Source organism: Pleurodeles waltl, chromosome 12, assembly GCF_031143425.1.
Source record: "Pleurodeles waltl isolate 20211129_DDA chromosome 12, aPleWal1.hap1.20221129, whole genome shotgun sequence".
NCBI classification, from domain to species: domain Eukaryota; kingdom Metazoa; phylum Chordata; class Amphibia; order Caudata; family Salamandridae; genus Pleurodeles; species Pleurodeles waltl.
Window position 1 is genome coordinate 219,913,967 of NC_090451.1, and position 23,144 is coordinate 219,937,110.

The 23,144-nt window shown below is 44.4% G+C and overlaps 1 protein-coding gene across 2 annotated transcripts in view; it reads left to right on the plus strand.

Annotated features, from left to right (window-relative positions):
• TANGO6 (transport and golgi organization 6 homolog) overlaps positions 1-23,144 on the plus strand; it is a 515,068-nt gene that overhangs the window by 345,189 nt on the left and 146,735 nt on the right. For both annotated transcript variants that reach the window (XM_069217099.1, XM_069217100.1), the window contains exons 13-14: positions 19,221-19,763; positions 20,268-20,325. In XM_069217099.1, coding sequence (XP_069073200.1) covers positions 19,221-19,763; positions 20,268-20,325 — 601 coding nt within the window. The remainder of the gene's footprint in view (positions 1-19,220; positions 19,764-20,267; positions 20,326-23,144) is intronic.

Consider the following 23,144-nt stretch of genomic DNA (forward strand, 5'->3'; position numbering starts at 1 on the left):
GTGTCCATTACGGTTCAATATTTGCCATTACGGCTCCCTTGCACTCGCTGTGGCTCAGTCACTGATATTGCCTGACGGGGAGCTGTTAGGTCTGATATCACCAGCTTTCTTCTCTTGGGGGCCTGCTGTTCCTTGCCTGGTGCTAGCACTTTTAAGTCCACTGGCGTTTCTGCATTCCTCTCGGAAACTGGGAATACTTATGAGGTCGTGTGACACATGACCCTGGAACGTATGTTTTCAGTTGTGATTTGCTCAACTTTTGGGTTCATTTTCCAGAAGCCTACTCCTTACCTGGACCCTCCATGTAAGGAGTCTAATGTTTAAAATTAAAGCACTTGCTCTGAACTGATATTGGCAAAATGATCCCTCTGTGATGTTTCTCTGCTAATTGTAAAGTTGACGTGGATCATCCACCCACTGATGCATTTTTGTAAGTAGTAAAGTTGGCAAGGAGCCTATGATTGGATAGGGGGTGAGAGATGAACTCTGCATCTCAAGTTTTTGTTGAAACCTTTCTCTACCTGGTACGTGGTCTGCACTCCTTACACTGCATCTGTTAAGTTCTTGATATGTTGACGTACATACAGGTTTTGAAAAGTACTTTAGGTTGAACAAGTTAGCCAGGCTTGAAAGCTGGGTCACTGTGGCAAGGGCTACCTACATCTTGTCTGAAATGTTCTAATCCTCTTCCATTACTTCCTTCTTGTTTGTACACCTTTTCCTTAGTATTTTATACAAAACAAAGAACTGTGAGAGGAATCCAGTCATAGTTGCTTCTTTGCAAATTTTTGAAACTTTTTCTGAAACCCCAAACTTCAAGAGATACTTTTCTTTCCCAGCCCCTTCCAATGTTATCCCCATGTCCGACCAAAGAGTAGGGGCCATACCTCACATTTTCCCTAATGGAGGAAACCTCCTGTCCTCCATATTACAAAGTATATTGTGTAATTAAATTTTTTATCTTCATGCTCCTTACACAACCAAATAAAATGCTTTTTGTGCCTCTATTTTCATGTACAGTGCATTCGCTTCAAAGGTAACCTCTGCCGCATAGCCTTATTCCAAGGCACAAACTAAGCTCCTAGCTTTCAACGCTCTTCTGATGCAATTCCCCATCTGGATGTAGTGCATAATTTTGCAGTGACTGTGAAATGCACGACTGCCAGAACGTCCCATAAACAGACTTGCACCACCAAAGCAATGTGGGTTTTGCAGCAATCTGCCTGATAGCAGACCCCCGTGATGATCACATCAATCACACCTAGATTTAGGACGACAAGTGAAGACACCTGCCCATTCTTTGCTGCTATTTTGCTTTGAAGTGAGGTTTGCATTCTTTATGCATCAGTGCACCCTACCCCTCCTGTCTGTCACTCTTGCAGGTTCATTTTCATTCATGTTTTCTTCCTTTGTCACTGTTTTCACATCTTTCGTCCCTCCCTTCTCTGCCTTTCAGTCTCTTGGTAGGGGTCACGATATGATGATCATAAAATATGCAATGCTCACCAAAAATGAGTGCTGCTGCCCACCGTTGGCACAAATTAAGTACTCCATCTACAGCTCTCATAAGGAGGAAGGGAACAGGTGTTTGGATTGCTGAAGGTCTAAATTAGGTGTACAAATACCAGAAATGTAACGGTGAAAAACCTTGCGCCATTCCCTCTCAGTTGCCATCCCTTCCACCTTTCCCACGCTGTAGCTCTCCCTGTGAAATGAGATGCTTGTTCTCTGCTGCGGTTCGTGGAAGCTTTGTTGAGCACCCTAGATGATTCTAGTGTGGCCCTCAGCCTATCCCTGTACCTGGCTGAGGCTCTGAGTAATTTACTGTGCAGACTCTCTGTCTCTGCACAGGGATCTCTACACAGACTGTTCGGGTGATCATCGAAGACACGGTGCATGGTCCAAACAGATGGTGCAAACACTTTAATTGTAGTCTAAACTCCTTAATAACATGGTACAGACCAGTTTATAAACCTTATTTAACAAGTAAATATTAAGGAATGGAACCTGGAATTCCCCTTATTGTTTCTGTGGTGGAAACCTGTCTGTATAGCTGAAGAGGAATGGTGCCTTGTGAGTCTGAGTGTATAAATTGCTATCAAAGCCTTGTTATCAATGACTGCCGGCACCTCTCGCGGGATATCTGTGGGATTGCTATTATTTCTCCTGTTTTATAAGGTGAATATACTGTCAGCTGAGGGAGAAGAAACAGATATTGTTTTCCTCTAAGGAATTGGGATATAGTGTCTGTTGTTTTCATGGGATTAGAACATGTGTGCACTTTTTAGATTTGTAGAAATTGTCATCTGAGGGCAGTGTAGCAGATATTGTGTCCTTGAGTTTTAGTTTAGGACATGTGCTCTAAACATGGTGAGTTCAGCATGAAGAGTTGCAGATTTTGTGAAAACAGGCAGAGTCGTGGATGTGAATGTTTACTATCATTAAGGTGGTATGTCTCATAGAGTAGAAGTCACTATTGATGTCCATCAATGGCGTCCATAATTAATATATATATGTTATATGGGTCTACCCATGAGAGACTGAAGTACAGTACCTTGAAATACAGCTAAGCAGCTAGAGACTACTGTCCTCGATCACGTCTATACTCTATGGGGCCCACCCAAGAGTGACAAAGTACATTCCTTGTAGGCACAGTTAGGCAACTGGAGAATACTACATGAGGCTACCAGGAGTAACATATATCCAACTCTTGGAGGTATGGTTATCAACCAAAGAATACTATATGGAGTTCATAAAGGAATGGCAGTGGAACAAACATAGTATACTTACCAATGATTCCAGGACAGGGTTGCGCAGTCATGATGCGTGGACTGTGAGACTCACCCAAGAAAGATGCTAGCTCAAGCCTTCAGTGAGCGTGACAATAAGATAACCGAAGAGAAGAGGGGTCCCATCAGTGATTCTGTGGAAAAATTTAATTTAGGTTACTGACAGGAGATTGGAGTGGGGACAGTGTGATCAAGAGAGAAAATAATGACAGAGGCTTAGTCCCGGGCCTTTCTAGGCCTCACAGGGAATATTCCACAGGATGACTCCCTCCCACCCTTTACCGGGGTACCCAAGCTGGATTCCCTGGGATTGATAGGTTAACTAAATAGGAGGTAAGGGATAGACTTAGGAGTGATGATGGTCATTTCACATGACTTGTCACATCATCCAGTCTCCTCATCGTGGTTGTGGGAGATTTCAGTACAGACTTACACCAACCTCGGTCCTGGTACTCTGTTTCGGAGGCAGTGATGGTGTGCTTTCCCCCGATACCAGGGGGCTCAGAAGTGACAACATTTCAGCTAACAGGACTGGGAGCTCCATTTGTTCTTCATTGGGAAAAGGGGTCAGAGGGTGTAAAGGGAAACGGCACGGCTCCTACAAAATGCGTGAACAGGCTGGAGGAGGCCAAAGGTAAATAGATGTAGTGACAGGGAGAGCTTCCACATCAGACAGACAAAACTAAATAGAGGCCAACCACTTTGATCCACAATCAGTCGCATAGTCACAAAAAAGAACATTTTGCCCACAAAAGGCCCAAATACAATGAAACCGATGCTGTGTCAGTATGACATGTTACACCACTAAATTTACTTAATATCTGTGATCACTAAGGGCCTGATTACAACTTTGGCAGAGGGGGTTAATCTGTCCCAAATGTGACAGGTATCCCGCCCACCGTATTACGAGTTCCATAGGATATAATGGACTTGTAATACAGCGGGTGGGATATCCGTCACATTTGTGACGGATTAACCCCCTCCGCCAAAGTTGTAATCAGGTCCAAAGTCTGTTTGTGAGTATAGTGAAATTAACCTGTGGACCCTCTTTGCTGACTGCTGTGTACCTCAGCTGGGCCTCGCCAGGTTAAATTCGTAGACATCTTGCACTATCCAAGGAAGTCATCCGTTTTCCACTGAGGCAGGGCTTGCTCACCGTGAACAGGGTAACAGTACTACAACTTTCTCTGTAATCACTCAGATTGAGCTCCTGAATCCAGAAGTAGTAACCTTCTATCACCTAGATCTCTCTAGCCCCCCCTGGACCTCGCCCTCCCCTCGGCAGACCGATTGTGTCTACTTGAGCCCCTATCGAAGTTTTGTGACCATTTTTTTTACAACCTTACTAAAATTCCTTCTTTCCTTCAAGTCAAAAGGGACTGGCTGAACCTCATTGGGGAAGTTGATGATATGGGCCAGATTGATCTTAGTCACCCTGTAGAGGAGGCTCTCTGTATCAATATCCCCCAAGATGCTACCTTGGAAGTGATAGAGAGCACTCTTTTGTCAGAGGTTTGGACATCGCCCACCCCAGTAAATTTCATTCTGGAATGTGCCACCCTTGTGTTAAAAGAACATTTCTGCCAATTTCAAGACCAGTTATATAATTAAACGCAGGGTACATCTATGGGCAGCACATTCGCCCTGAGCTTGGCATGCTTGTACATGGCCACTTTTGGGAAAAAAAAGACGATTTTTGTGATGACAATCCTTTTTCGACCCATATCAAGGCATGGTGTTGATGCATTGACAATAAACTCATACTCTGGCGGGGTGACAGTGACACCTGTGACAACTTCTGCAATTGGATCAACACCTTAAACCCTTTTCTTGAATTCACTAAGAGCATTTTGACTGAGAAGCTCCCCTTCCTTGATCTACTGATCTCCCTAGAATAAGGACAGTTGTGTACTACTACCTATTGAAAACCGATGGACTGCAATAGTCTACTCCAGTACGATAGCCATTACCCAAAACACCTGAGAGATAACTTACCTTTCGGACAGTTTTTGTGGCTCCGCCGTAATTGTAGTAACACCAGTGACTATGATCAACAAGCACAACTCTTATCTACCAACCTAGAGGTGCGCCATGATCCACCACATTGTATCAAATTGGCACGTAAAAGAGCCAGAAATAACAATAGGGCTGCACTGCTGGAACCACACATCTGTACTCAGGATGAAGCCCTGACGTGTGACATCATTCTCCCAGGATAAAGAAAATCATTAGGAAGCACTGATCAATACTGGGAACAGGGTCCCTCACTTTTCCAGTCCCACGTTTTGCTTTTAAATGTACCAATAATATCAGGGACATGATCGTACATACCAGACCACAGTGCGCCGTCAGACAAGCACCACAACCACTGTGCGGTCTACCGCCCGTTATGGGACACTTCCCCTGTGGGTCATGCGGGGTTTGATATGACCTTGTAGCTCATGTGGGGATGTGGGAATCTCCCCGAACCATCCAAGGTCGTCCAGCTCGACCACATGCGTACCTGGACACAAAAGTCAGATTCTAACTGTAACTCTAAAAATGGTATTTACATGATCACATGCCCATGTACCAAATGCTATATAGGCATGACTACCCAAGCAGTGAAGATTAGAATAACAAAACATCGCAGCAGTATGTGCTGCAAGAAGACTACTACCAGAATAAGCACCCACTTCCTTGACACACAACATACACCTGAAGATTTATGTTGGACAGTCTTGGAGACACCCCCCAGATGAACAAGAACACCTTATTTCGTAGGGAACAGAAATACATTTTTCATTTGGCTACACACAAAACGGGGCTCAATGATGATATACCTTGAGGTGAATTAACAACTGGAGGTATTATCGAATTACTCCATATATATTCCCTTACATGTCAGGAGATACATCCGCACTCTTTTCAACGCTAATAGATTAGAGGAGCCCTTTGTATCTGCCCACATTTGCCTTCATAAATCCACAGAGAGAAGGCTCTATCTACACGCCTCCTCATGCTGGGATGTGCCAGGTGGTGTTACAGTGATGGTTGTTTCTGTGCATTTCAGGGATTGGTACCCGGGGTTACGTATAGGGTCCGCTCTATCCCCTGAGACATAACATGACTGCCTGGTGCAGTTTCTCACATTTAAGTTGCAGGCTTTTTTTTTTTTTTTAAGAGGCATGCCCCTTTTTTTTACACTATCTTGAGTTAATGTGTATTTTTCGCCTTGATCCCTGGCCGTTATGAGACCTTTGATGGGACTGTTTTTCAGGCAATACATTATTTAAATACATCCCCGTTCTTAAGATGGCGCCCGCAGTTGGACGCTTAGTCTATGGAGCGTCCTGGCCTGATATCTTTTCAGGGGCCAGGACTTAGAGTCTTACCTTATGGGGGCCCATGTTTGCCCTTTTGATAAGTTGCATTACTTACCTCTTTATTGTTACTGGAGTTCCTTTTGATGTATCGGGGATTGTATTTCTTTTCCCCATATTTGTGCTACTTCTAAGATGGTGTCCATCTTTAGATTTACGCTTCAGTGACGTCCTAGCTCTTTTCACTGCCCACACCTGTTTCGCGTTGAGCTCCGCACGCTGCCTACATAATGCCACCTGCTCTGCTCCACAGTTAGCTCCGTGGTGGCGACAGATGGGGTAGGTCTTGGGCAAAGTGTGCTCTTTCTTTCTGTAAGTGCTGGTTCCAGATTACTCGTTGATGAATTTTTTGACGTTATGAGAGCCCCTCTCGGGCTACAAGTACGTGATACTGATGGTTATTCCTCATCAGACTACTTTTACACCAGTGATCGTCTTCCCTGCCACTCATGCTGGGTCAGAGTATTCCTCCTAATATAGCGAGCCTCATAGTCTGGGCCATTGGTGCTTCCCCGTATTGCATGGCATTTTGGTTATATCACATTTATGTTGTGCTTTTTGGTTCATCACATATACGTTATGTGTCAGTGTCTTATTTTGTGTACACATACTCTGTCTGAGGCCTCTATAGGGCTCAGTTTTTATCTGCACTATCAGGGTGAACCTTCCCCCAGCATGCGCCTTACTATATTGTTTAGCATGCTACTAGATGTTAACACCCTCATTTGATTTATTTGTGTTTTTCTTCATTTAGGTCGTTTTTAACCTTCAGGTTGTGAAAGGTGAAGGAGGGACTTTGGATACGATTACAATGATATGTTGCTCACTTTGACGGCCCAAACCACAAATAGATTAGGATTTTGGTCCTGACAATTGCTATGATCAATTTTGACTTTAAACAGCCAAGAAATATGTCGACCTTCTTTTTACTCATTACCTTCGGAGCCAGTCTGGACCATTGTATCCATTTCTGGTTAATGCACTACTGCATATAGTTTTTTTAATGATAATAAGGGCACATGTATATTAAAAGGGGCGAGTTATCCGTTAGTTATTTTTAACTTTCACCTTACACCAGTCTGCTCACATAATCACATTGTACATTGCACCTCACTCTTCACATCGGCAAAATACAAAAGAACTCCGGCAACTCCCCCATGTTGGACTTCAACATTATCCTGATCAGTCTTGTACGCAAGCCTTGCCTACTATGGCCTACTGTGGTATCAAGCAGTTTTTGATGATATCCGCTTTTTTCGTTGCCACAATATTTCTGCGAGACATATTAGCAAAATGCACACTCTGCATGCTTGACTGTAACCAGTTTTCTATGGCACCAAGGCTGTGCACAGGATACATTAATCCTTTGTTGCAAAGATACTGATTAAATTTCACCTTAATAATGAGAAATTTCACAAGTTTTCTTTCTGCACCCACACCCCTCTTCAGTTCAGTAAGTATTGCACAACATTCATGTCAGACTTGTTTTCACAGTCCATCTGGATAGAAAAAGTAGAATGCTGTTGAGTGACCATTGCTTCATCACCTGTGTTTATACACATGCAGACAGGTCTTCACCCAAGATCATTACTGCCAGGTGGATCCCTTCCTCCATCTCTACACTCTGCAAAAGAAACCTCTTCCATTGAATGTTCAAACATGCTCTTGCAGAACCACAGGATCATCCGTGGCATTCTACACAGATGTTCAGATCAGATTTGTATGACAACTATGTGGTTCACCACAAATGTATACTTCTACAACTGACCCTCTGATGCTTCTTTCAGTGTGAATGCAGAAAACAGTGGCCCTTATTTTTCTGATAGAGACTTCTAACCACAGGTTCCTCACTTTAGAATATTCCCCAGGCATCAGACTGGGTCCGAAAAACCTTGAGCAGGACCTCTGCAGGCCAGTACATGGCATCAATTAACTCCGCATCGGCGTAGTCAGCATTGGAAGTGACATGAGCAGTGCCTTTATAGGGGCCACCCAGGCACGCTAATATCAGTATCTTTCTGGCCAACAGCGTGGATCTGGAGAGTTACCTGTCATTTTCTGACGATCCTTTTCAACTTTTTCAACTCTTTTTGAGCAATTTGTATCCAGTGCACTAGGGATATGTCCCTTAATGGTTTTCTAAACTTGTGGAGAATGTCACAGGCAGATCCTTGTGTTTGATTCACATTTGGTCTGTTTCAGGTTCCTGGGATTGGGCCACGACCCCAAGGCCTGCGATGAGTGCAAGTCTGTGCACCCCAGGGTGCTCTGCGAGTGCGCAATGAAGCGCCTGGTGGCATGGCAGAAGAAGGCTTTGTATCATTCTTGCTCCTGGGCGAGATCTTGGCGCCACTCTCACGTTTACATATAGTAGTCTTCTCACACCAAAACATCTTCCTTGAATTTGGGTAAGTCCAAGAAGCAGAAGAAAAAGCGTTCTTAGATTTCACCATCCAAACAATATACATCGAGGCCCGCTCCCACATGCCACCTGTGGAGCCAGTGGCGGGCTCCCACTCTGCTCTTCCCCGACAATTGAAAGAATTTGATGAAGCCATGATGTATGCCATCCTTTGGCCATGACTCCCTCTGACACATGCTTGGGCCCCACAGAGCCGTGAGATGCCCCTGCTAGAGTACTGCTGGCAGGTTCACACCTGACGCCAGCTGGGCCCTTTGGTTCCGCCCCCTGTTTGATACCTCCACGGGTGCCTTAGCCCGCCCAGCCGCAAACCTCCTGATGCAATCTCCAGCACCGCTGGAAGACGAGCCTATTACTATTTCTGAATTCAAGACGGTGCTGGCCTAACACCGCTTGATTTTGACTCTGGTGCCGCCCAGGCAGTATCCACCCAGACTGTATCTACCCAGACTTGCTGCCCTTAGACATTCCCTTCTCATCTGAAGAGGGTGTGGGATGAAGAAGAGGCACATTAACTCTTTGAGGAGGACCCTGGCCAAGCAGACAAATGGTATGAGTAGCTGGGTGATGCCAGTGGTCTAGATACCTTCCCTTACTCTGGCATGCCTTCCCTTCCAGGTCCTGTTTCGAGAAAGGTGCATGTTTGCAACCATGCTGCATACGGTAGCGGAGGTCCTTGATCTGCAATTGTCAAGGTCAAGACTCGATGGAGGTGCTTCACTCATGGGAGAGCTCTGACAGGTCACTGCTCCTCTTTAATGAGGCCCTCACAGATGTTCTTTTTGGGGCCTTGGCTAAACCTTGCACAGGTGTTCCTGTGCACCTCATGATTGCATGTCACCATATTCCTGCCCCAAGAGCCCCAGCATGCCCTCTCCTAGCATCACTCCCCTGAGAGCCTGGTGGTGCAGGTCTCAACAGTTAAGGTCAACCCAAACGCATTCCCTTCCACCTCACCGGATAGGGAATCCCAAGAGGCTAGCCACTTTTGGGAAGAGAACCTTCTTTTCCACCAGCTTGGCCTTGCAGTCGTTGAACACTGCAAGCCTCTTAGGCCAATATTCCTGTGCTGTATGGGACTCAGTTGCACAGCTGCTGCCTATGCTTCCTGAAGAAGGCTGAGCAATCATTAATCAAGCATTGGTGGATGGTCAGGGCACAGCCAGGTTCACCATCAGGTGCAGACTGGACACCATGGCCTCGCTCGGGAGGGCCTTGTCCTCTGCATTTGCACTTCTCGGCCAAGCCTGGTTGCAGTTCATTATGTTCTCAGGGGATGTCCAAGCATCTTTATTCGACGTGCCCTTCAATGGCCCTCGTCTATTTGGCAACAAAGCTGTCACTGTACTCAAGTGCTTTTGTGAAAGCCAGGTCACCACCAGATCCCTGGGCTGCTTTCTGTCTTCCTGACCACAGCATCTGTCTTTTTGTCTTTTCTGTGGTCGCAGCTGGGACTCCTATGGGTGTCCTCGATGCCAGCCTTGCACCCTCGCCCAGCAGGCTACCCAGCCTTTTCGTGGTTACGGATCCAACATAGGGTGCGGGAGCCAGTCCCAACCAACTGTCCTTTCCTCCGCCCCTCTGAATGCCACAGCCTCCAAGCTGCTTTAGTGAGCTTCCAACCCAGCATAACCATCCCTTTGGTGGCACGACCTGGCACCACCTGTCCGAAGAGTCTGAAATCACTTCCAACAAGTTGGTGCAACTGTGCAGAGGGATTATGCCCTTTCCTTTGTGGAACACCCCCGCATTTGCCACCATTCGCAGAACCTCCCCTTGTTCCTCAAACAGAGAAGAACTGCACAGATTATGTTTCCAGTAGATTATCATATTATAAATAAAGCTGGTTAGTATGACTAAATTGGTTTTTATTTAGTCACAAGGACGTAGGCATGAGAGGTTAACAACAGATGTTATAAACTGTCCATGGTATATCCTCCCTAGAGTCAGTATATAGCAAACGGATACCCTGACAAACAGAGGATAACTTCTTCTCTCCATGTCCTGATGGGTCCTCCTTGAATCACAGTTCTTAATACATTAGTGATAATCAGAGCCCATAAAGCAACATTAAATGTAAAGATGTCCACAAGTACTCTGTCCAGCCCTGGGGCTTATCCTGAGGAAAAAGTCATAATTGCTGGGCTAATTTAGGTGACTTCAATAGAACTACTATAATTATAGAGAAGCTGGGCGTTAATATTCACAGCATCATCAGCTAGTTGGTCCTCCTTAAAGTCTGAGGCAAATACTTTGGCAAAATGAGCCATTCATAAATCAGCAGGGATGTGATTCACAATTTTAGAGTGGGTAGGATCAACAAAACGAGGGTGGTTTATTATATCCCAGAATCTCCTGGAGTCCCTGGTTAATACTAACTGTTTGAAGTTTGCCCATGCTGCTTTACTAATCCCATCTTTATAAGATTCTGAGGCTGTTTTATAGGTGAGGATCAGTTGCCTAATGAGGGTACTGTCACATGGGGTCTGTTTAAGCACCTCTAAAAATTGTTTGTGGGCATTTGAGCATGCTGAGTTAAACCTTCTATGCCCAGATATAGGCTTATTATATTTTGGTACTGTCAGAGTGCATGATATCTTTCTACTAGTCGATATATAAGAATTAATAATGGAGCTATTATCGGCTTCAGATGACAGACAGGTGAAAATGGATTCACATGATTACTATTCCCTTTAGTCAATCTCTTTTATAATAAAGGTGGCATCTGTTTTCTCCCACTTTATCATTGTGCCCTTGTTCTCCCTGTACTCCAGCTCACCAGGTTGTAAGCATTTATACTTAAGCTGTAGATGCAGATTCAAGTAAAGGGGAATATAATAGCTCAGACAATTAAAAATAATCTTAGTCTTTAAATAAAGCTTGAACATACGAGGAGATTGCAATAAAATCTGTAGTACTGCCTTGGCGGGAACCTGTAGAGGTTGGACTGTCTGTCTTGTCTTTCCCTGCTAAGTCACTAGTTAACACTAGCCTATATTTAGTGAGTTGCCTGTTTAGGGCCTCCCAATATATATGGGCAGTGTTTAAAATGGGACATACCTTCTCCATATACATCCACAACACTACATACCGAGTTATTAATATGGTTACAAAGGGCAATGTTGAAATCTCCCGCACATATCACCATTGACTGGTAAACTTGGTCAATGTGTCATGTACAGGTCTGTAAGCTCTGATGAGTTGTTATCAAAAATGTTAATATAAACATTAATGAGCAAAACATCATACTTTCTAGAGAGAGAATAATCTATAACTTGATACCAGCCAAAGTAAAAAATTATATCAGCACTTAAGTATGAAATGTTAGTTGAAACAAAAATCTCTAGCCCCCCCACCCCTTGTGTGCCCGCATAGGAAGGACTAGTTGCTTTGCTAAATGAATGAAAACCATCAACAAAAAAGTCATCTGAAGCCCGTGTCTCTTGACAACAAATGATGTCATAGTTGTTTAGAAAGCCCAGCCATTCTAAGTTAGTCAATTTGGAATGAATGCCAGCTATATTCCAGGAAGAAAGTGCAGGCCTTTATAACATGGGTGATACTACTCCTTTGAGTTGGCCTATTATAAGGAACCAGAGTAGGGACTTACTTTATACATGATTGTCAGATTGTGAGGGATTTAAAATTATAGAAGTGAACTGGTTTCCCAGTCATTCAACATATTGTACAGTGTCCAGTGGAGCACATCTGTTAGTTACATTTAAATTGAAGCCCAAAGGTGATAAAGGCCTTTCCAATTGGCTTCTGTCCACATCACGTTTAGGGATTTGAAGATGAGATGGAGGTCAGTTTAAAAAATAAAAAAACAAGTGGGCGAGCATGAATTCTTCCAAGTAGTTTGGCCCGATAATTTAATTATTGTAACTATGCTTTAACCAGTGTTGGGCTTCTGATATTAATGGCCACACAATCTTCCGGTGATTGTTTGAGTTCCTGACCCATGCAACACACACTTCCTGTAGGGAATATTTCCCCATTTAAAATGCTATGCCAGTCTGCATTTTTCCCTAGCCAATGAGCGCTCTTAAGGATTAAGTCCAGACCTCCTTCTGTCTGCATAGGTTTTAAATGAGGAACTGATTCAAAAACATTTACATAAGGATTAGATTCTGAGGGGAGTTTCAGATGAATCCCTCCTTTCCCTTGCATCACATGTTTCAATTCATTACCTGGGAGGAGCACTGCAAGATTTTCCATTCACATCCCAGGTAAGGTAGCAATTGAGAGTGCAGGCCCTGCAATAATCTGCTGGTCACGTGTGCCCATTACATTATCTAGCACAATAGATGAAGGAAGATTTTCCATACTCTGGCCACTCACGGCTAGGGGTCTTTGCTGGCACATCATACTAGTGGTGTTGATTTTATTCTCCATAGATTTAACAAAGACCTGAATTTCCTTAGAAAGGTCTTGGAATTTTCTTTCCCGTAATGGGGGATTATTTTTGCAATAACTTGCCAAATTGATATCCAGCATGTTTAATACTGAATTTCCTTAAAAAGGTCTTGGAGTTTTCTTTCCCGTAATGGGGGATTATTTTTGCAATAACTTGCCAAATTGATATCCAGCATGTTTAATACTGAATTTCCTTAACCGCATTAGTGCGGGCGTCGACACTACCTCCCTGGTGCGGGTCACGGCCAGTGGCCGACACCAGGAAGGGGGTTAATAAATCCTCGGGTGCGTCGAACCCGAGGATTTAAAAAAAAATATATATTTTTGTCCCTGGGAGACACGGAAGCTCTTCCGTGTCTCCCCCCGCCCCCCACCCGCCCCTTTGTGATGTTACAATGTTGATTTCCCCATCGGAGCAGGAAGCAGCCTTGCGGCCGCTTACTGCTCCGATGGGGAAAACGGCCTTCCTCACGTTCGGGAAGGCCTCGTAAGAAAGGGGAGAGTCTCCCCTTTCTTACGAGGCCTTCTGAAAGTGTTTTCTGAAAGGGATTTCACTTGGGGGGGGGGTCGGCCCCCTCGGAAAACGGCCCCCGGGGGCATATTTTTTTTTTTTTTTATGTAGATATATCTATCTACATGGATATATCTATAGATATATATATAGATATATATATATATATATATATATATATATCTCTATATATATATCTATCACTTTTGTCAATACGTGTGTGGTTTCCCTGGGGGCTGCGATCGGCCCCCAGGAAAACAAGACCCACATATAAAAGAGATATATATATGCCACCAGTTAGCTTGCGTCTTAAAAGCAATGCACATACTTCAACTGACGCTTTTCAACTGTAGCTTTTAGGCAGCAATAAAAAATTCAAGTAATTATTGTGATTATGTTTCTGCTACAAAAGGGTCAGACTTGTCTAGTGGCAGTTTTAGTGCCATAAAGAAGCGAAGAAGGTTTATATGCCTACTGCAAAGAGCAAATCTGTATTTTATGTAAATAGCTGAGTACATTAGTAAAGTCATCCATTACCTGCGCTATAATACAAACGAAATATATGTGCGGGGTGGAGGGCGGCTATGGAGAGATGAAGGGCACTTTTGCTGGGTGGTAATGAGGGAATCCGTGGAGGAGGGAGTGGGAGCACCAATAATGATTGTTGGACTGGGCGCAGGAGGTGCTAAAAGACTGTGACGAATGGTATGTGACAAGGTGTTTTTTGAGTGTCTTGAAAGAACGTGCTGATTGAGGGAAGAAGCGCAGGTAAGGTGGCCTCTACTGTTGCACGTATCTAACACACACCATCGATTTTGTGACTGTCTACGTTGGCTAGTGTTTTAGAGCAACAGTTTAGCCAATAGCAGAGATGGCATCTTGATGGATGACTGCTGCCGTCACTCGGGTTATAGAGGACAGCTCTGACATAGGATCAGAGACTGAGACATCAGATACTGAGACAGCATCGGAGGGATAGGACAATGGCGCAGACTCTGGGAGTGATTTTTCAGTCGGAGGAGTCCCATTCGATAACTCCTCTTCCAGTACATTATGAGGGAGGTGATGAGGACAGTCCTGCTGTCCCTTCGCAAGCAGTCTGTGCAAACAGGTAATAGTGGGTTAGCCCAACCCAGAGAGCAGGTGAATGCGGCGGCAAGCAGAGAGAGAGTGCTCTCTTGGGAGCTCCCCAATTTAGTTCAGCCCCAAATTCCACCGCCCAAATCGTATTGTGGAGACATCAAAATTATCTATCGCAAAACAAACTGGTTTTGTAAGGCAGGCACCTGTGTTTTTGGTCCTGGATTCGGCAGCCATATAGAGAAACACACTAAACCCAAACATTTCTGGAAACTAGACATTCGGGGGAGTCCACGGAGGTGTGACTTGTGTGGATTCCCCAAAGTTTTCCTACCCAGAATACCCTGCAAAGCTGAAATGTTGAATAAAAACTCTATTTTTCTCGCATTTCTGTCACACAAACTACAGGAATATAGTGGGATCCACAGAATGCCTACCACCCAGTGACTCCTCACCTGTCCTGATAAAAACACTACCCCACTTGAGTGCCTACACCTAGTGCCTGCGTCAGGAATGGATCACCCCAGGGTCAACAGCTGCCTCATGTAAGGACCAACATTGACCGTTGTGTGATCTATTCCTGTCGCGAGCACCAGGCCTACCCACACAAGTGAGGTACCATTTTTATCGGGAGACTTGGGGGAATGCTGGGTGGAAGGAAATTTGTGGCTCCTCTCAGATTCCAGAACTCTCTGTCACCGAAATGAGAGGAAAAGGTGTTTTTTTGGCCACATTTTGATGTTTGCAAAGGATTCTGGGTAACAGAACCTGGTCAGAGCCCCACAAGTCACCCCATCTTGGATTCCCCTGGGTTTCTAGTTTTCAAAAATGCGCTGCTTTGCTAGGTTTTCCCCAGGTGCCGGCTGAGCCAGAGGCCAAAATCCACAGGTAGGCACTGTTTTCTATGAAAATATGTGATGTGTCCACGTTGTGTTTTGGGGCATTTCCTGTCGCGGGCGCTAGGCCTACCCACACAAGTGAGGTATCATTTTTATCGGGAGACTTGGGGGAATGCTGGGTGGAAGGAAATTTGTGGCTCCTCTCAGATTCCAGAACTTTCTGTTACCGAAATGTGAGGAAAACGTGTTTTTTAAGCCACATTTTGAGGTTTCCAAAGGATTCTGGGTAACAGAACCTGCTCCGAGCCCCACAAGTCACCCCATCCTGGATTCCCCTAGGTCTCTAGTTTTAAAAAATGCACAGGGTTTGTAGGTTTCCTTAGGTGCCGGCTGCGCTAGAGGCCAAAATCTACAGGTAGGCACTTTGCAAAAAAACAGCTCTGTTTTCTGTCAAAAAATGGGATGTGTCCACGTTGTGTTTTGGGGCATTTCCTGTCGCGGGCGCTAGACCTGCCCACAAAAGTGAGGTATCATTTTTATTGGGAGACTTGGGGGAACATAGAATAGCAAAACAAGTGTTATTGCCCCTTATCTTTCTCTACATTTTTTCCTTCCAAATATAAGAGAGTGTGTAAAAAAGACGTCTATTTGAGAAATGCCCTGCAATTCACATGCTAGTATGGGCACTCCGGAATTCAGAGATGTGCAAATAACCACTGCTCCTCAAAACCTTATCTTGAGCCCATTTTGGAAATGCAAAGGTTTTCTTGATACCTATTTTTCACTCTTCATATTTCAGCAAATGAATTGCTGTATATCCAGTATAGAATGAAAACTAACTGCAGGGTGCAGCTCATTTATTGGCTCTGGGTATCTAGGGTTCTTGATGAACCTACAAGCCCTTTATATCCCCGCAACCAGAAGAGTCCAGCAGACATAACGGTATATTGCTTGAAAAAATCTGACATCACAGGAAAAAGTTACAGAGTAAAACATAAAGAAAAATGGCTGTTGTTTTCAGCTCAATTTCAATATTTTTTTATTTCAGCTGTTATTTTCTGTAGGAAAACCTTGTAGGATCTACACAAATGACCCCTTGATGAATTCAGAATTTTGTCTAGTTTTCAGAAATGTTTAGCTTTCCGGGATCCAGCATTGGTTTCACACCCATTCCTGTCACTAACTGGAAGGAGGCTGAAAGCACCAAAAATAGTAAAAATGGGGTATGTCCCAGTAAAATGCCAAATTTGTGTTGAAAAATGTGGTTTTCTGATTCAAGTCTGCCCGTTCCTGAAAGGTGGGAAGATGGTGATTTTAGCACCAGAAACCCTTTGTTGATGCCATTTTCAGGGAAAAAACACAAGCCTTCTTCGGTAGCCCTTTTTTCCCATTTTTTGGGAAAAAACAAAAATGTTACCGTTTTTTGGCTAATTTCTTGGTCTCCTCCAGGGGAAACCACAAACTCTGGGTACCCTTAGAATCCCTAGGATGTTGGAAAAAAAGGACGCAAATTTGGCGTGGATAGCTTATGTGGACAAAACGTTATGAAGGCCTAAGCGCGAACTACCCCAAATAGCCAAAAAAGGGCTCAGCACGGGGGAAACGGCCCAGCAGCTAAGGGGTTAAAAAGGTCTTGGAATTTTCTTTTCCGAAATGGGGGATTATTTTTGCAATAACTTGCCAAATTGATATCCAGCATGTTTAATACTGCCAAATCATCCCCCTCTGTATGCGTTGTCACAGAACAGTTGCTAAGGATTAACTTTGCTAGTTTTATTATCTGAACATCCTTCCCTTTCCTTTTAAGAGATGGTGCATTCACTACCTACATGAACTACTAAAGGTATTGTATTAGGCACTTATAGAGCGCATAGCTACCCTAGGGCATCCCAGCACTATAGAGTACTACACCTTACACAGCGGTGACAGTGTTAAAATCTGCCTTTAGAGCCAGGTGATCAACAAGGTTGTGCGAACAGCCAAGTCTTTAGCTGTTTGCAGAATGACAATTCCAATTTAGCAGTCCGACTGTAGTAAACATTGAATTCCATAGCTTGGAAATATTGTACCGGAAAGATCGTCCACCTCTTCTCAATCGCTGGATCAGCTGAACCATAGCTAGGAGGAGTTGGAAGAATGCAATCGTCTTGTAGAGATTTAAGGGGTGATCCATGCATTCCCAATCTTGGGACCTGTCTTGGGAAGTGATCTGTGAGCAATGCAGAGGGATTTAAATTTAATTCTTTGAGCAACCGGCAGCCAGTGTAGCGAATTTAGAGCTTTCGGGTGGAGTGAAATTTGGAGATGTTACATAGAAGATGGGCAGCAGCCTTCTGCACCACTTGTAATTTGTCAACTGTTGATTTGGAAGCGCCCACCTATAGCACATTTCCATAGTCATATCTGTGTTTGTCAGATATTATTGTGTAATTAACCGCAGACGTTATACATGCTTCAGTCGGCGAAGTCATGGCACAAGCCTGTGTATGCTCATGTGAAGTAGGAGAACTCATAAAAAGTAGCTGAACAGTGCCTAGTCTCTCTTCTACAACACCAGTTTCAGAAGTAATTGACCCATTCCAGTTGTCAAATAATTTGTTATAGAGGATTAGCCGGGTACTGTCAATTGTTTTGTCCCTTTAGGCGGGTTGACCTTTATTTTGGTCACGATATATTAAAAGGCAAGTGCTACCTTGAGTCTTAATATAGAGATGTTGATTAAGCTCTATGATAGAAGAGGACACATGCAAACAAATCGTCAGATCAAGAGGGGGCAGGCAGCCTCGCCTAGGTGAAGATGGGTTCGCTCTTGGCCCACGTTCAATTTATGGGCTGTTCAGTGATGAAGCTCCACCTCCTGAGCTCAAAGCAGTCTCGTCCACAAAGTTCCTGGTGGTTCATGGAGCAGACTTCAACCAAAGTGTACCCAGTCAAAATGCTTGCCACCACTATCTGATGACATCTTATAAGTCCAGGCTTCAGTATTGGTGGCTTCTTCACGCCTGAAGGTATTGGAACGCCTCTTGTTGAAGCCTGTACTCTTCTAGAAGACAACCAGTGTTTTCTCACTTAGCACTGATTGGCCACTTGGTCCTTGGTCAGTTTGTTTTTTTACATGGGCCACCCAGTGTAGAGATAACAGTTCCCTTTGACCTCCATTTCTAACAATCACCAACAATAGCCATTCTCGAATGTTCTTTTGTTTGATGATGTCAAGTGGGATTTTGATATCTATTCTGACATAATTCACTGAATGTATTGAGGTGACTTTAGACTGTCCATGGATCACACTGGCTTCCATTGATTCTATCCCAATAGCGCGTGGATTAAAAAGGGAGGATGTAAGGGACAGATCAAAATAACCGGGAAAAGTACATCCCAAGCGCAAGTGGAAGCCTGAGTGTCCAATATTGACCCGGTGTAGGTAGGGAAGCAGCTACTGTACTCTGTCAGTGTAAGGACAGGTATTCTGGTTATATGCAGGTAAGGCTTTCTAGGTAGGGAGCATGGAACTAGGAGGATGCAGTCACCATAGTGGCTGAATGGGTGTTGTGGGGCAGCATTGTGCTGTGTCTGGGTTTTTGGTCGGGTATCGTACTGTGTATGGCAGCCAAGTATCACACTGACAATTCTAGGTGAAGGAGGTGATTGAGGAGTTCTGCATGCTGAAGAAGGGAGATTAAACCTCTACTCATTCTGAAGTTTACACACACTAGTTTGTCTGTGACTTTTTCTGCCCCGCATTGGTGACTCTTTTAGGACGGGAAAATATATTGTTTCTGATTTTCATTTATTTTTTAGTTAAAGTCCGAAGACTTCGCTACCATGAAGCAGTTGACCCCCCTGCTGCAGCAGATCTCTCGGGTATACCCAGATCCCGCCATCCAGGAGCTGGCCAGCGACCTACGCATCACGATTGCCACCCACGGTGCCTACCCCACAGAGGACACGGACACAGCTGCCAGAGGCCCTGCGGGTACCGACAGGGATGGCCAAGGACGGACCAAGCATCGAGAGGGCTCTGGCACAGACAAGACTGTCCTTAAGGACCCAGCACATGGCAATGAGGAACAGACTGCACAAGATGGCGTTCCATCACATAGACCCACTCTTGTGCAGGAGATACCGCCCAGTGCTGCAGTGGGTGCCCCAGAGATCCCTAGAGTGAGGACAGGTGCCCCGGAAAGGACCACTGCAGCACACACCCCACAACAGTTTCAGGAGCTTCTGGAATCTGCATATGACCCGGAAATCCCAGTGCGGGCCGCTGCCCTGCGCACAATCACCCGACTGATAGAGCAGCGAGACCAGCAGGCCCTGGAGCAGCAGAACAAAGTACTTCAGGTAAGGGAGGGAGGTTAGTGGGGGCGTAAAATGCAACCCGCTGATGGGGCGGAGAGACATGAAGTCCTAATGTCGTTTCCATCCCCAAACGCTCGGTTATCCTGTGACCTTTTGTCAGCGATTTAGCTTCCTGTTCTGCAGCCTCATACTCAGTACTTGGTGCTGGGTGTATTTCGTGTTCGGGGTCTAGGTGTGCTGTGTGCCAGTTAACAGACTGCAGGTGTGTGTGTGCAAGTTGTGGCTGCATTTATCGAGTACCCGAGGACTCTAAACCTGCTCTAAGGTGCCATTCCAATTAAGTAGATCACTGAGAATGCCACAGACCTGACGGCTGCATACCGTCTGCCGAGTGGATCGATGCCAGGGAAGTGTCTGTACACGAATGTTTAGTGCCGTGGTAGTTGAGTACTCAAAAGTCCGCTTGTAGGAAAGTGGCCTTTGCTCGTTATTGCTGTGTTGCCGCCCTCCCCGGTGTGGAATTGACTGCTCTATTTCTTCTTTCAGCTCTTCCTGGAAAATTTGCAGCACGAGGACTCCTTTGTGTATCTCTCTGCAATTCAAGGTGAGGTTGCGTTTGAGTACTGTGTCCTGGGTTTGGTGGTGGGATACCTGCCCGTGAGAGCACTGCTGCTAAGTAGCTCCAGCTCATGGGACATTTTTAGAAGGCCCAGGCTTTTCAGCCAAATCCCTTTGATGATGGGACTTTGTAAGTCCATAGCCCTAACTGAGAAACCTAATCTACAACCCTATGAAATCCAGCAGTGGCTAAAAGTGGCGGGCATAACTGGGGCCAGATGGCAGCATCGTGGTGTTTATTCAAAATGTTTTTTTTTTTAATATCTGCGTGCAGTCGTGAACTCTTGTATAAACAAATTAAAATCGGATTCAAAACCAATACTGAACCTTGATGATGTAAACACTGATAGCTGAGCTATAGATAGCAACATTGCTCACCAGTCGGCACTGAATGTGTTTGGCTGGACGCGTGTTTGTGCTGTGAGGTCGTTTCTGTACAAAAAGTGGCAAACGTGCCGCAGGGAGCTTTTACCATAAATGTGTTCTTTCGTTTCGCAAAGAAGGCAAATTCCCAATTGCTGCAGCATCGGTATATGTAATCTTAGAGCATTTGTGTGCATTGCTGATGAAATATTTGTTTTAATTAAGATTTGGCGTGCTGGTTGCCACACCTGGAAAAAAAGAGGATTCTATTGAATATGGGAACTTTCTTATATTTATTATCTTTTGTTCCTGGTAAACTGGTAATGGAGGTCCACCACACAGCACCAATCCTGGGCCTACTTTCAAACACTGCGGATGGTTTGGAAGTGGACATAGGTCCTAGCGTGCACACCTAGTACTTTGTAATGGAAATAGAAACACAAACATGGCTATTTTGACGTCTGAGGGCAAGGGAGAGATTCGGGTGGTCCAATGCAATGCCCTCTTGCATGTTGAGAAGTGTTAGTGCTAGGGAGAAAGTTTGGCAATGCGTAGTGTGGCAGGCATCATATTTTTGTGATAGGAATGAAAAGGGTAACTTTTGGAATTAAACCATTCGCTGCCAGGCCTTTCCCCCATCAGTGCCAAACCTTTTTTTGGCTATTTGGGGCAATTCACGCTTATGCCCTCATAACTTTTTGTCCACATAAGCTACCCACGCCAAATTTGTGTCCTTTTTTTCCCAACATCCTAGGGATTCTAGAGGTACCCAGATTTTGTGTGTTCCCATGAAGGAGACCAAGAAATTAGCCAAAATACAGCGACAATTTCGATTAAAAAAAAAAAAAAACATAATTCGAAAAAAGGGCTGCAGAAGAAGGCTTGTGTTTTTTCCCTTGAAAATGGTATCAACAAAGGGTTTGCGGTGCTAAAATCACCATCTAACCAGTTTCAGGGACAGGAAGACTTGAATCAGAAAATCCAGTTTTTGAACACAATTTTGGCATTTTACTGAGACATAGCCCATTTTTACTATTTTTTTGTACTTTCAGCCTCCTTCCAGTTAGTGACAGAAATAGGTGTGAACCAAAGCTGGATCACAGAAAGCTAAACATTTCAGAAAAGTAGACAAAATTCTGAATTCAGCAAGGGGTAATTTGTGTAGATCCTACAAGGATTTCCTACAGAAATTAACAGCTAAAAAAAAAACATATATTGAAATTGAGGTGGAAAAAACAGCCATTTTTCTCCACGTTTTACTCTGTAACTTTTTCCTGCGATGTCAGATTTTTGAAAGCAATACACAGATACGTCTGCTGGACTATGTTTGCGAGGATATACAGGGCTTGTAGATTCTTCAAGAACCCTAGGTACCCAGAGCCAATGAATGAGCTGGACCTTGCAATGGGTTTTGATTCTATACCGGGCATACTGCAAATCATTAGCTGAAATATAAAGAGTGAAAAATAGGTATCAAGAAAACCTTTGTATTTCCAAAATGGGCACGAGATAAGGTGTTGAGAAGCAGTGGTTATTTGCACATCTCTGAATTCCGGGATGACCATACTAGCATGTGAATTACAGGGCATTTCTCAAATAGACGTATTTTTTACACACTGTCTTACATTTGGAAAGAAAACATGTAGAGAAAGACAGGAGGCAATAACACTTGTTTTGCTATTCTGTGTTCCCCCAAGTCTCCTGATAAAAATGGTACCTCACTTGCATGGGTAGGCCTAATGCTCCCGACAGGAAACGCAACATGGACACATCACATTTTTACATTGAAATCTGATGTGTTTTTGCAAAATGCCTAGTGTAGATTTTGGCCTCTAGCTCAGCCAGCACCTAGGGAAACCTACCAAACCTGTGCATTTTTGAAAACTAGACACCTAGCGGAATCCAAGATGGGGTGACTTGTGCGGCTGTCACCAGGTCCTGTTACTCAGAATCCTTTGCAAATCTCAAATTTTGGCCCAAAAAAACACTTTTTCCTCACGTTTCAGTGACAAAGTTCTGGAATGTGAGAGGAGCCACACATTTTCTTCCACCCAGTGTTCCCCCAAGTCTCCTGATAAAAATGGTCCCTCACTTGTGTGGGTAGGCCTAGTGCCCGCGAAAGGAAATGCCCCAAACCACTTGTGGATTTTTCTATATGGCAGCGTCCCAAAGTCCAAAAAGTGCAGTCCTCACCATTCCAAGTGGGACGATTTTGAGCGTTAGCCAAGCTCTCATGGCCCAAATGTAAAACCAAAACCCAAAATAATTAAATGTCCTCTTGCTTGCCGTGGGATAAGATGTTTTAGTGTGCGGTGGGAGAAGTGAAAGACTGTTACCCCCTTTAGTTGGGGTGGGGGCATAACCATGCCCATACTGGTTGGTAGCCACCACCACACAATGTTTTTTAAATTCCTTGGTATCTGGTAGACTAATTAATATAGG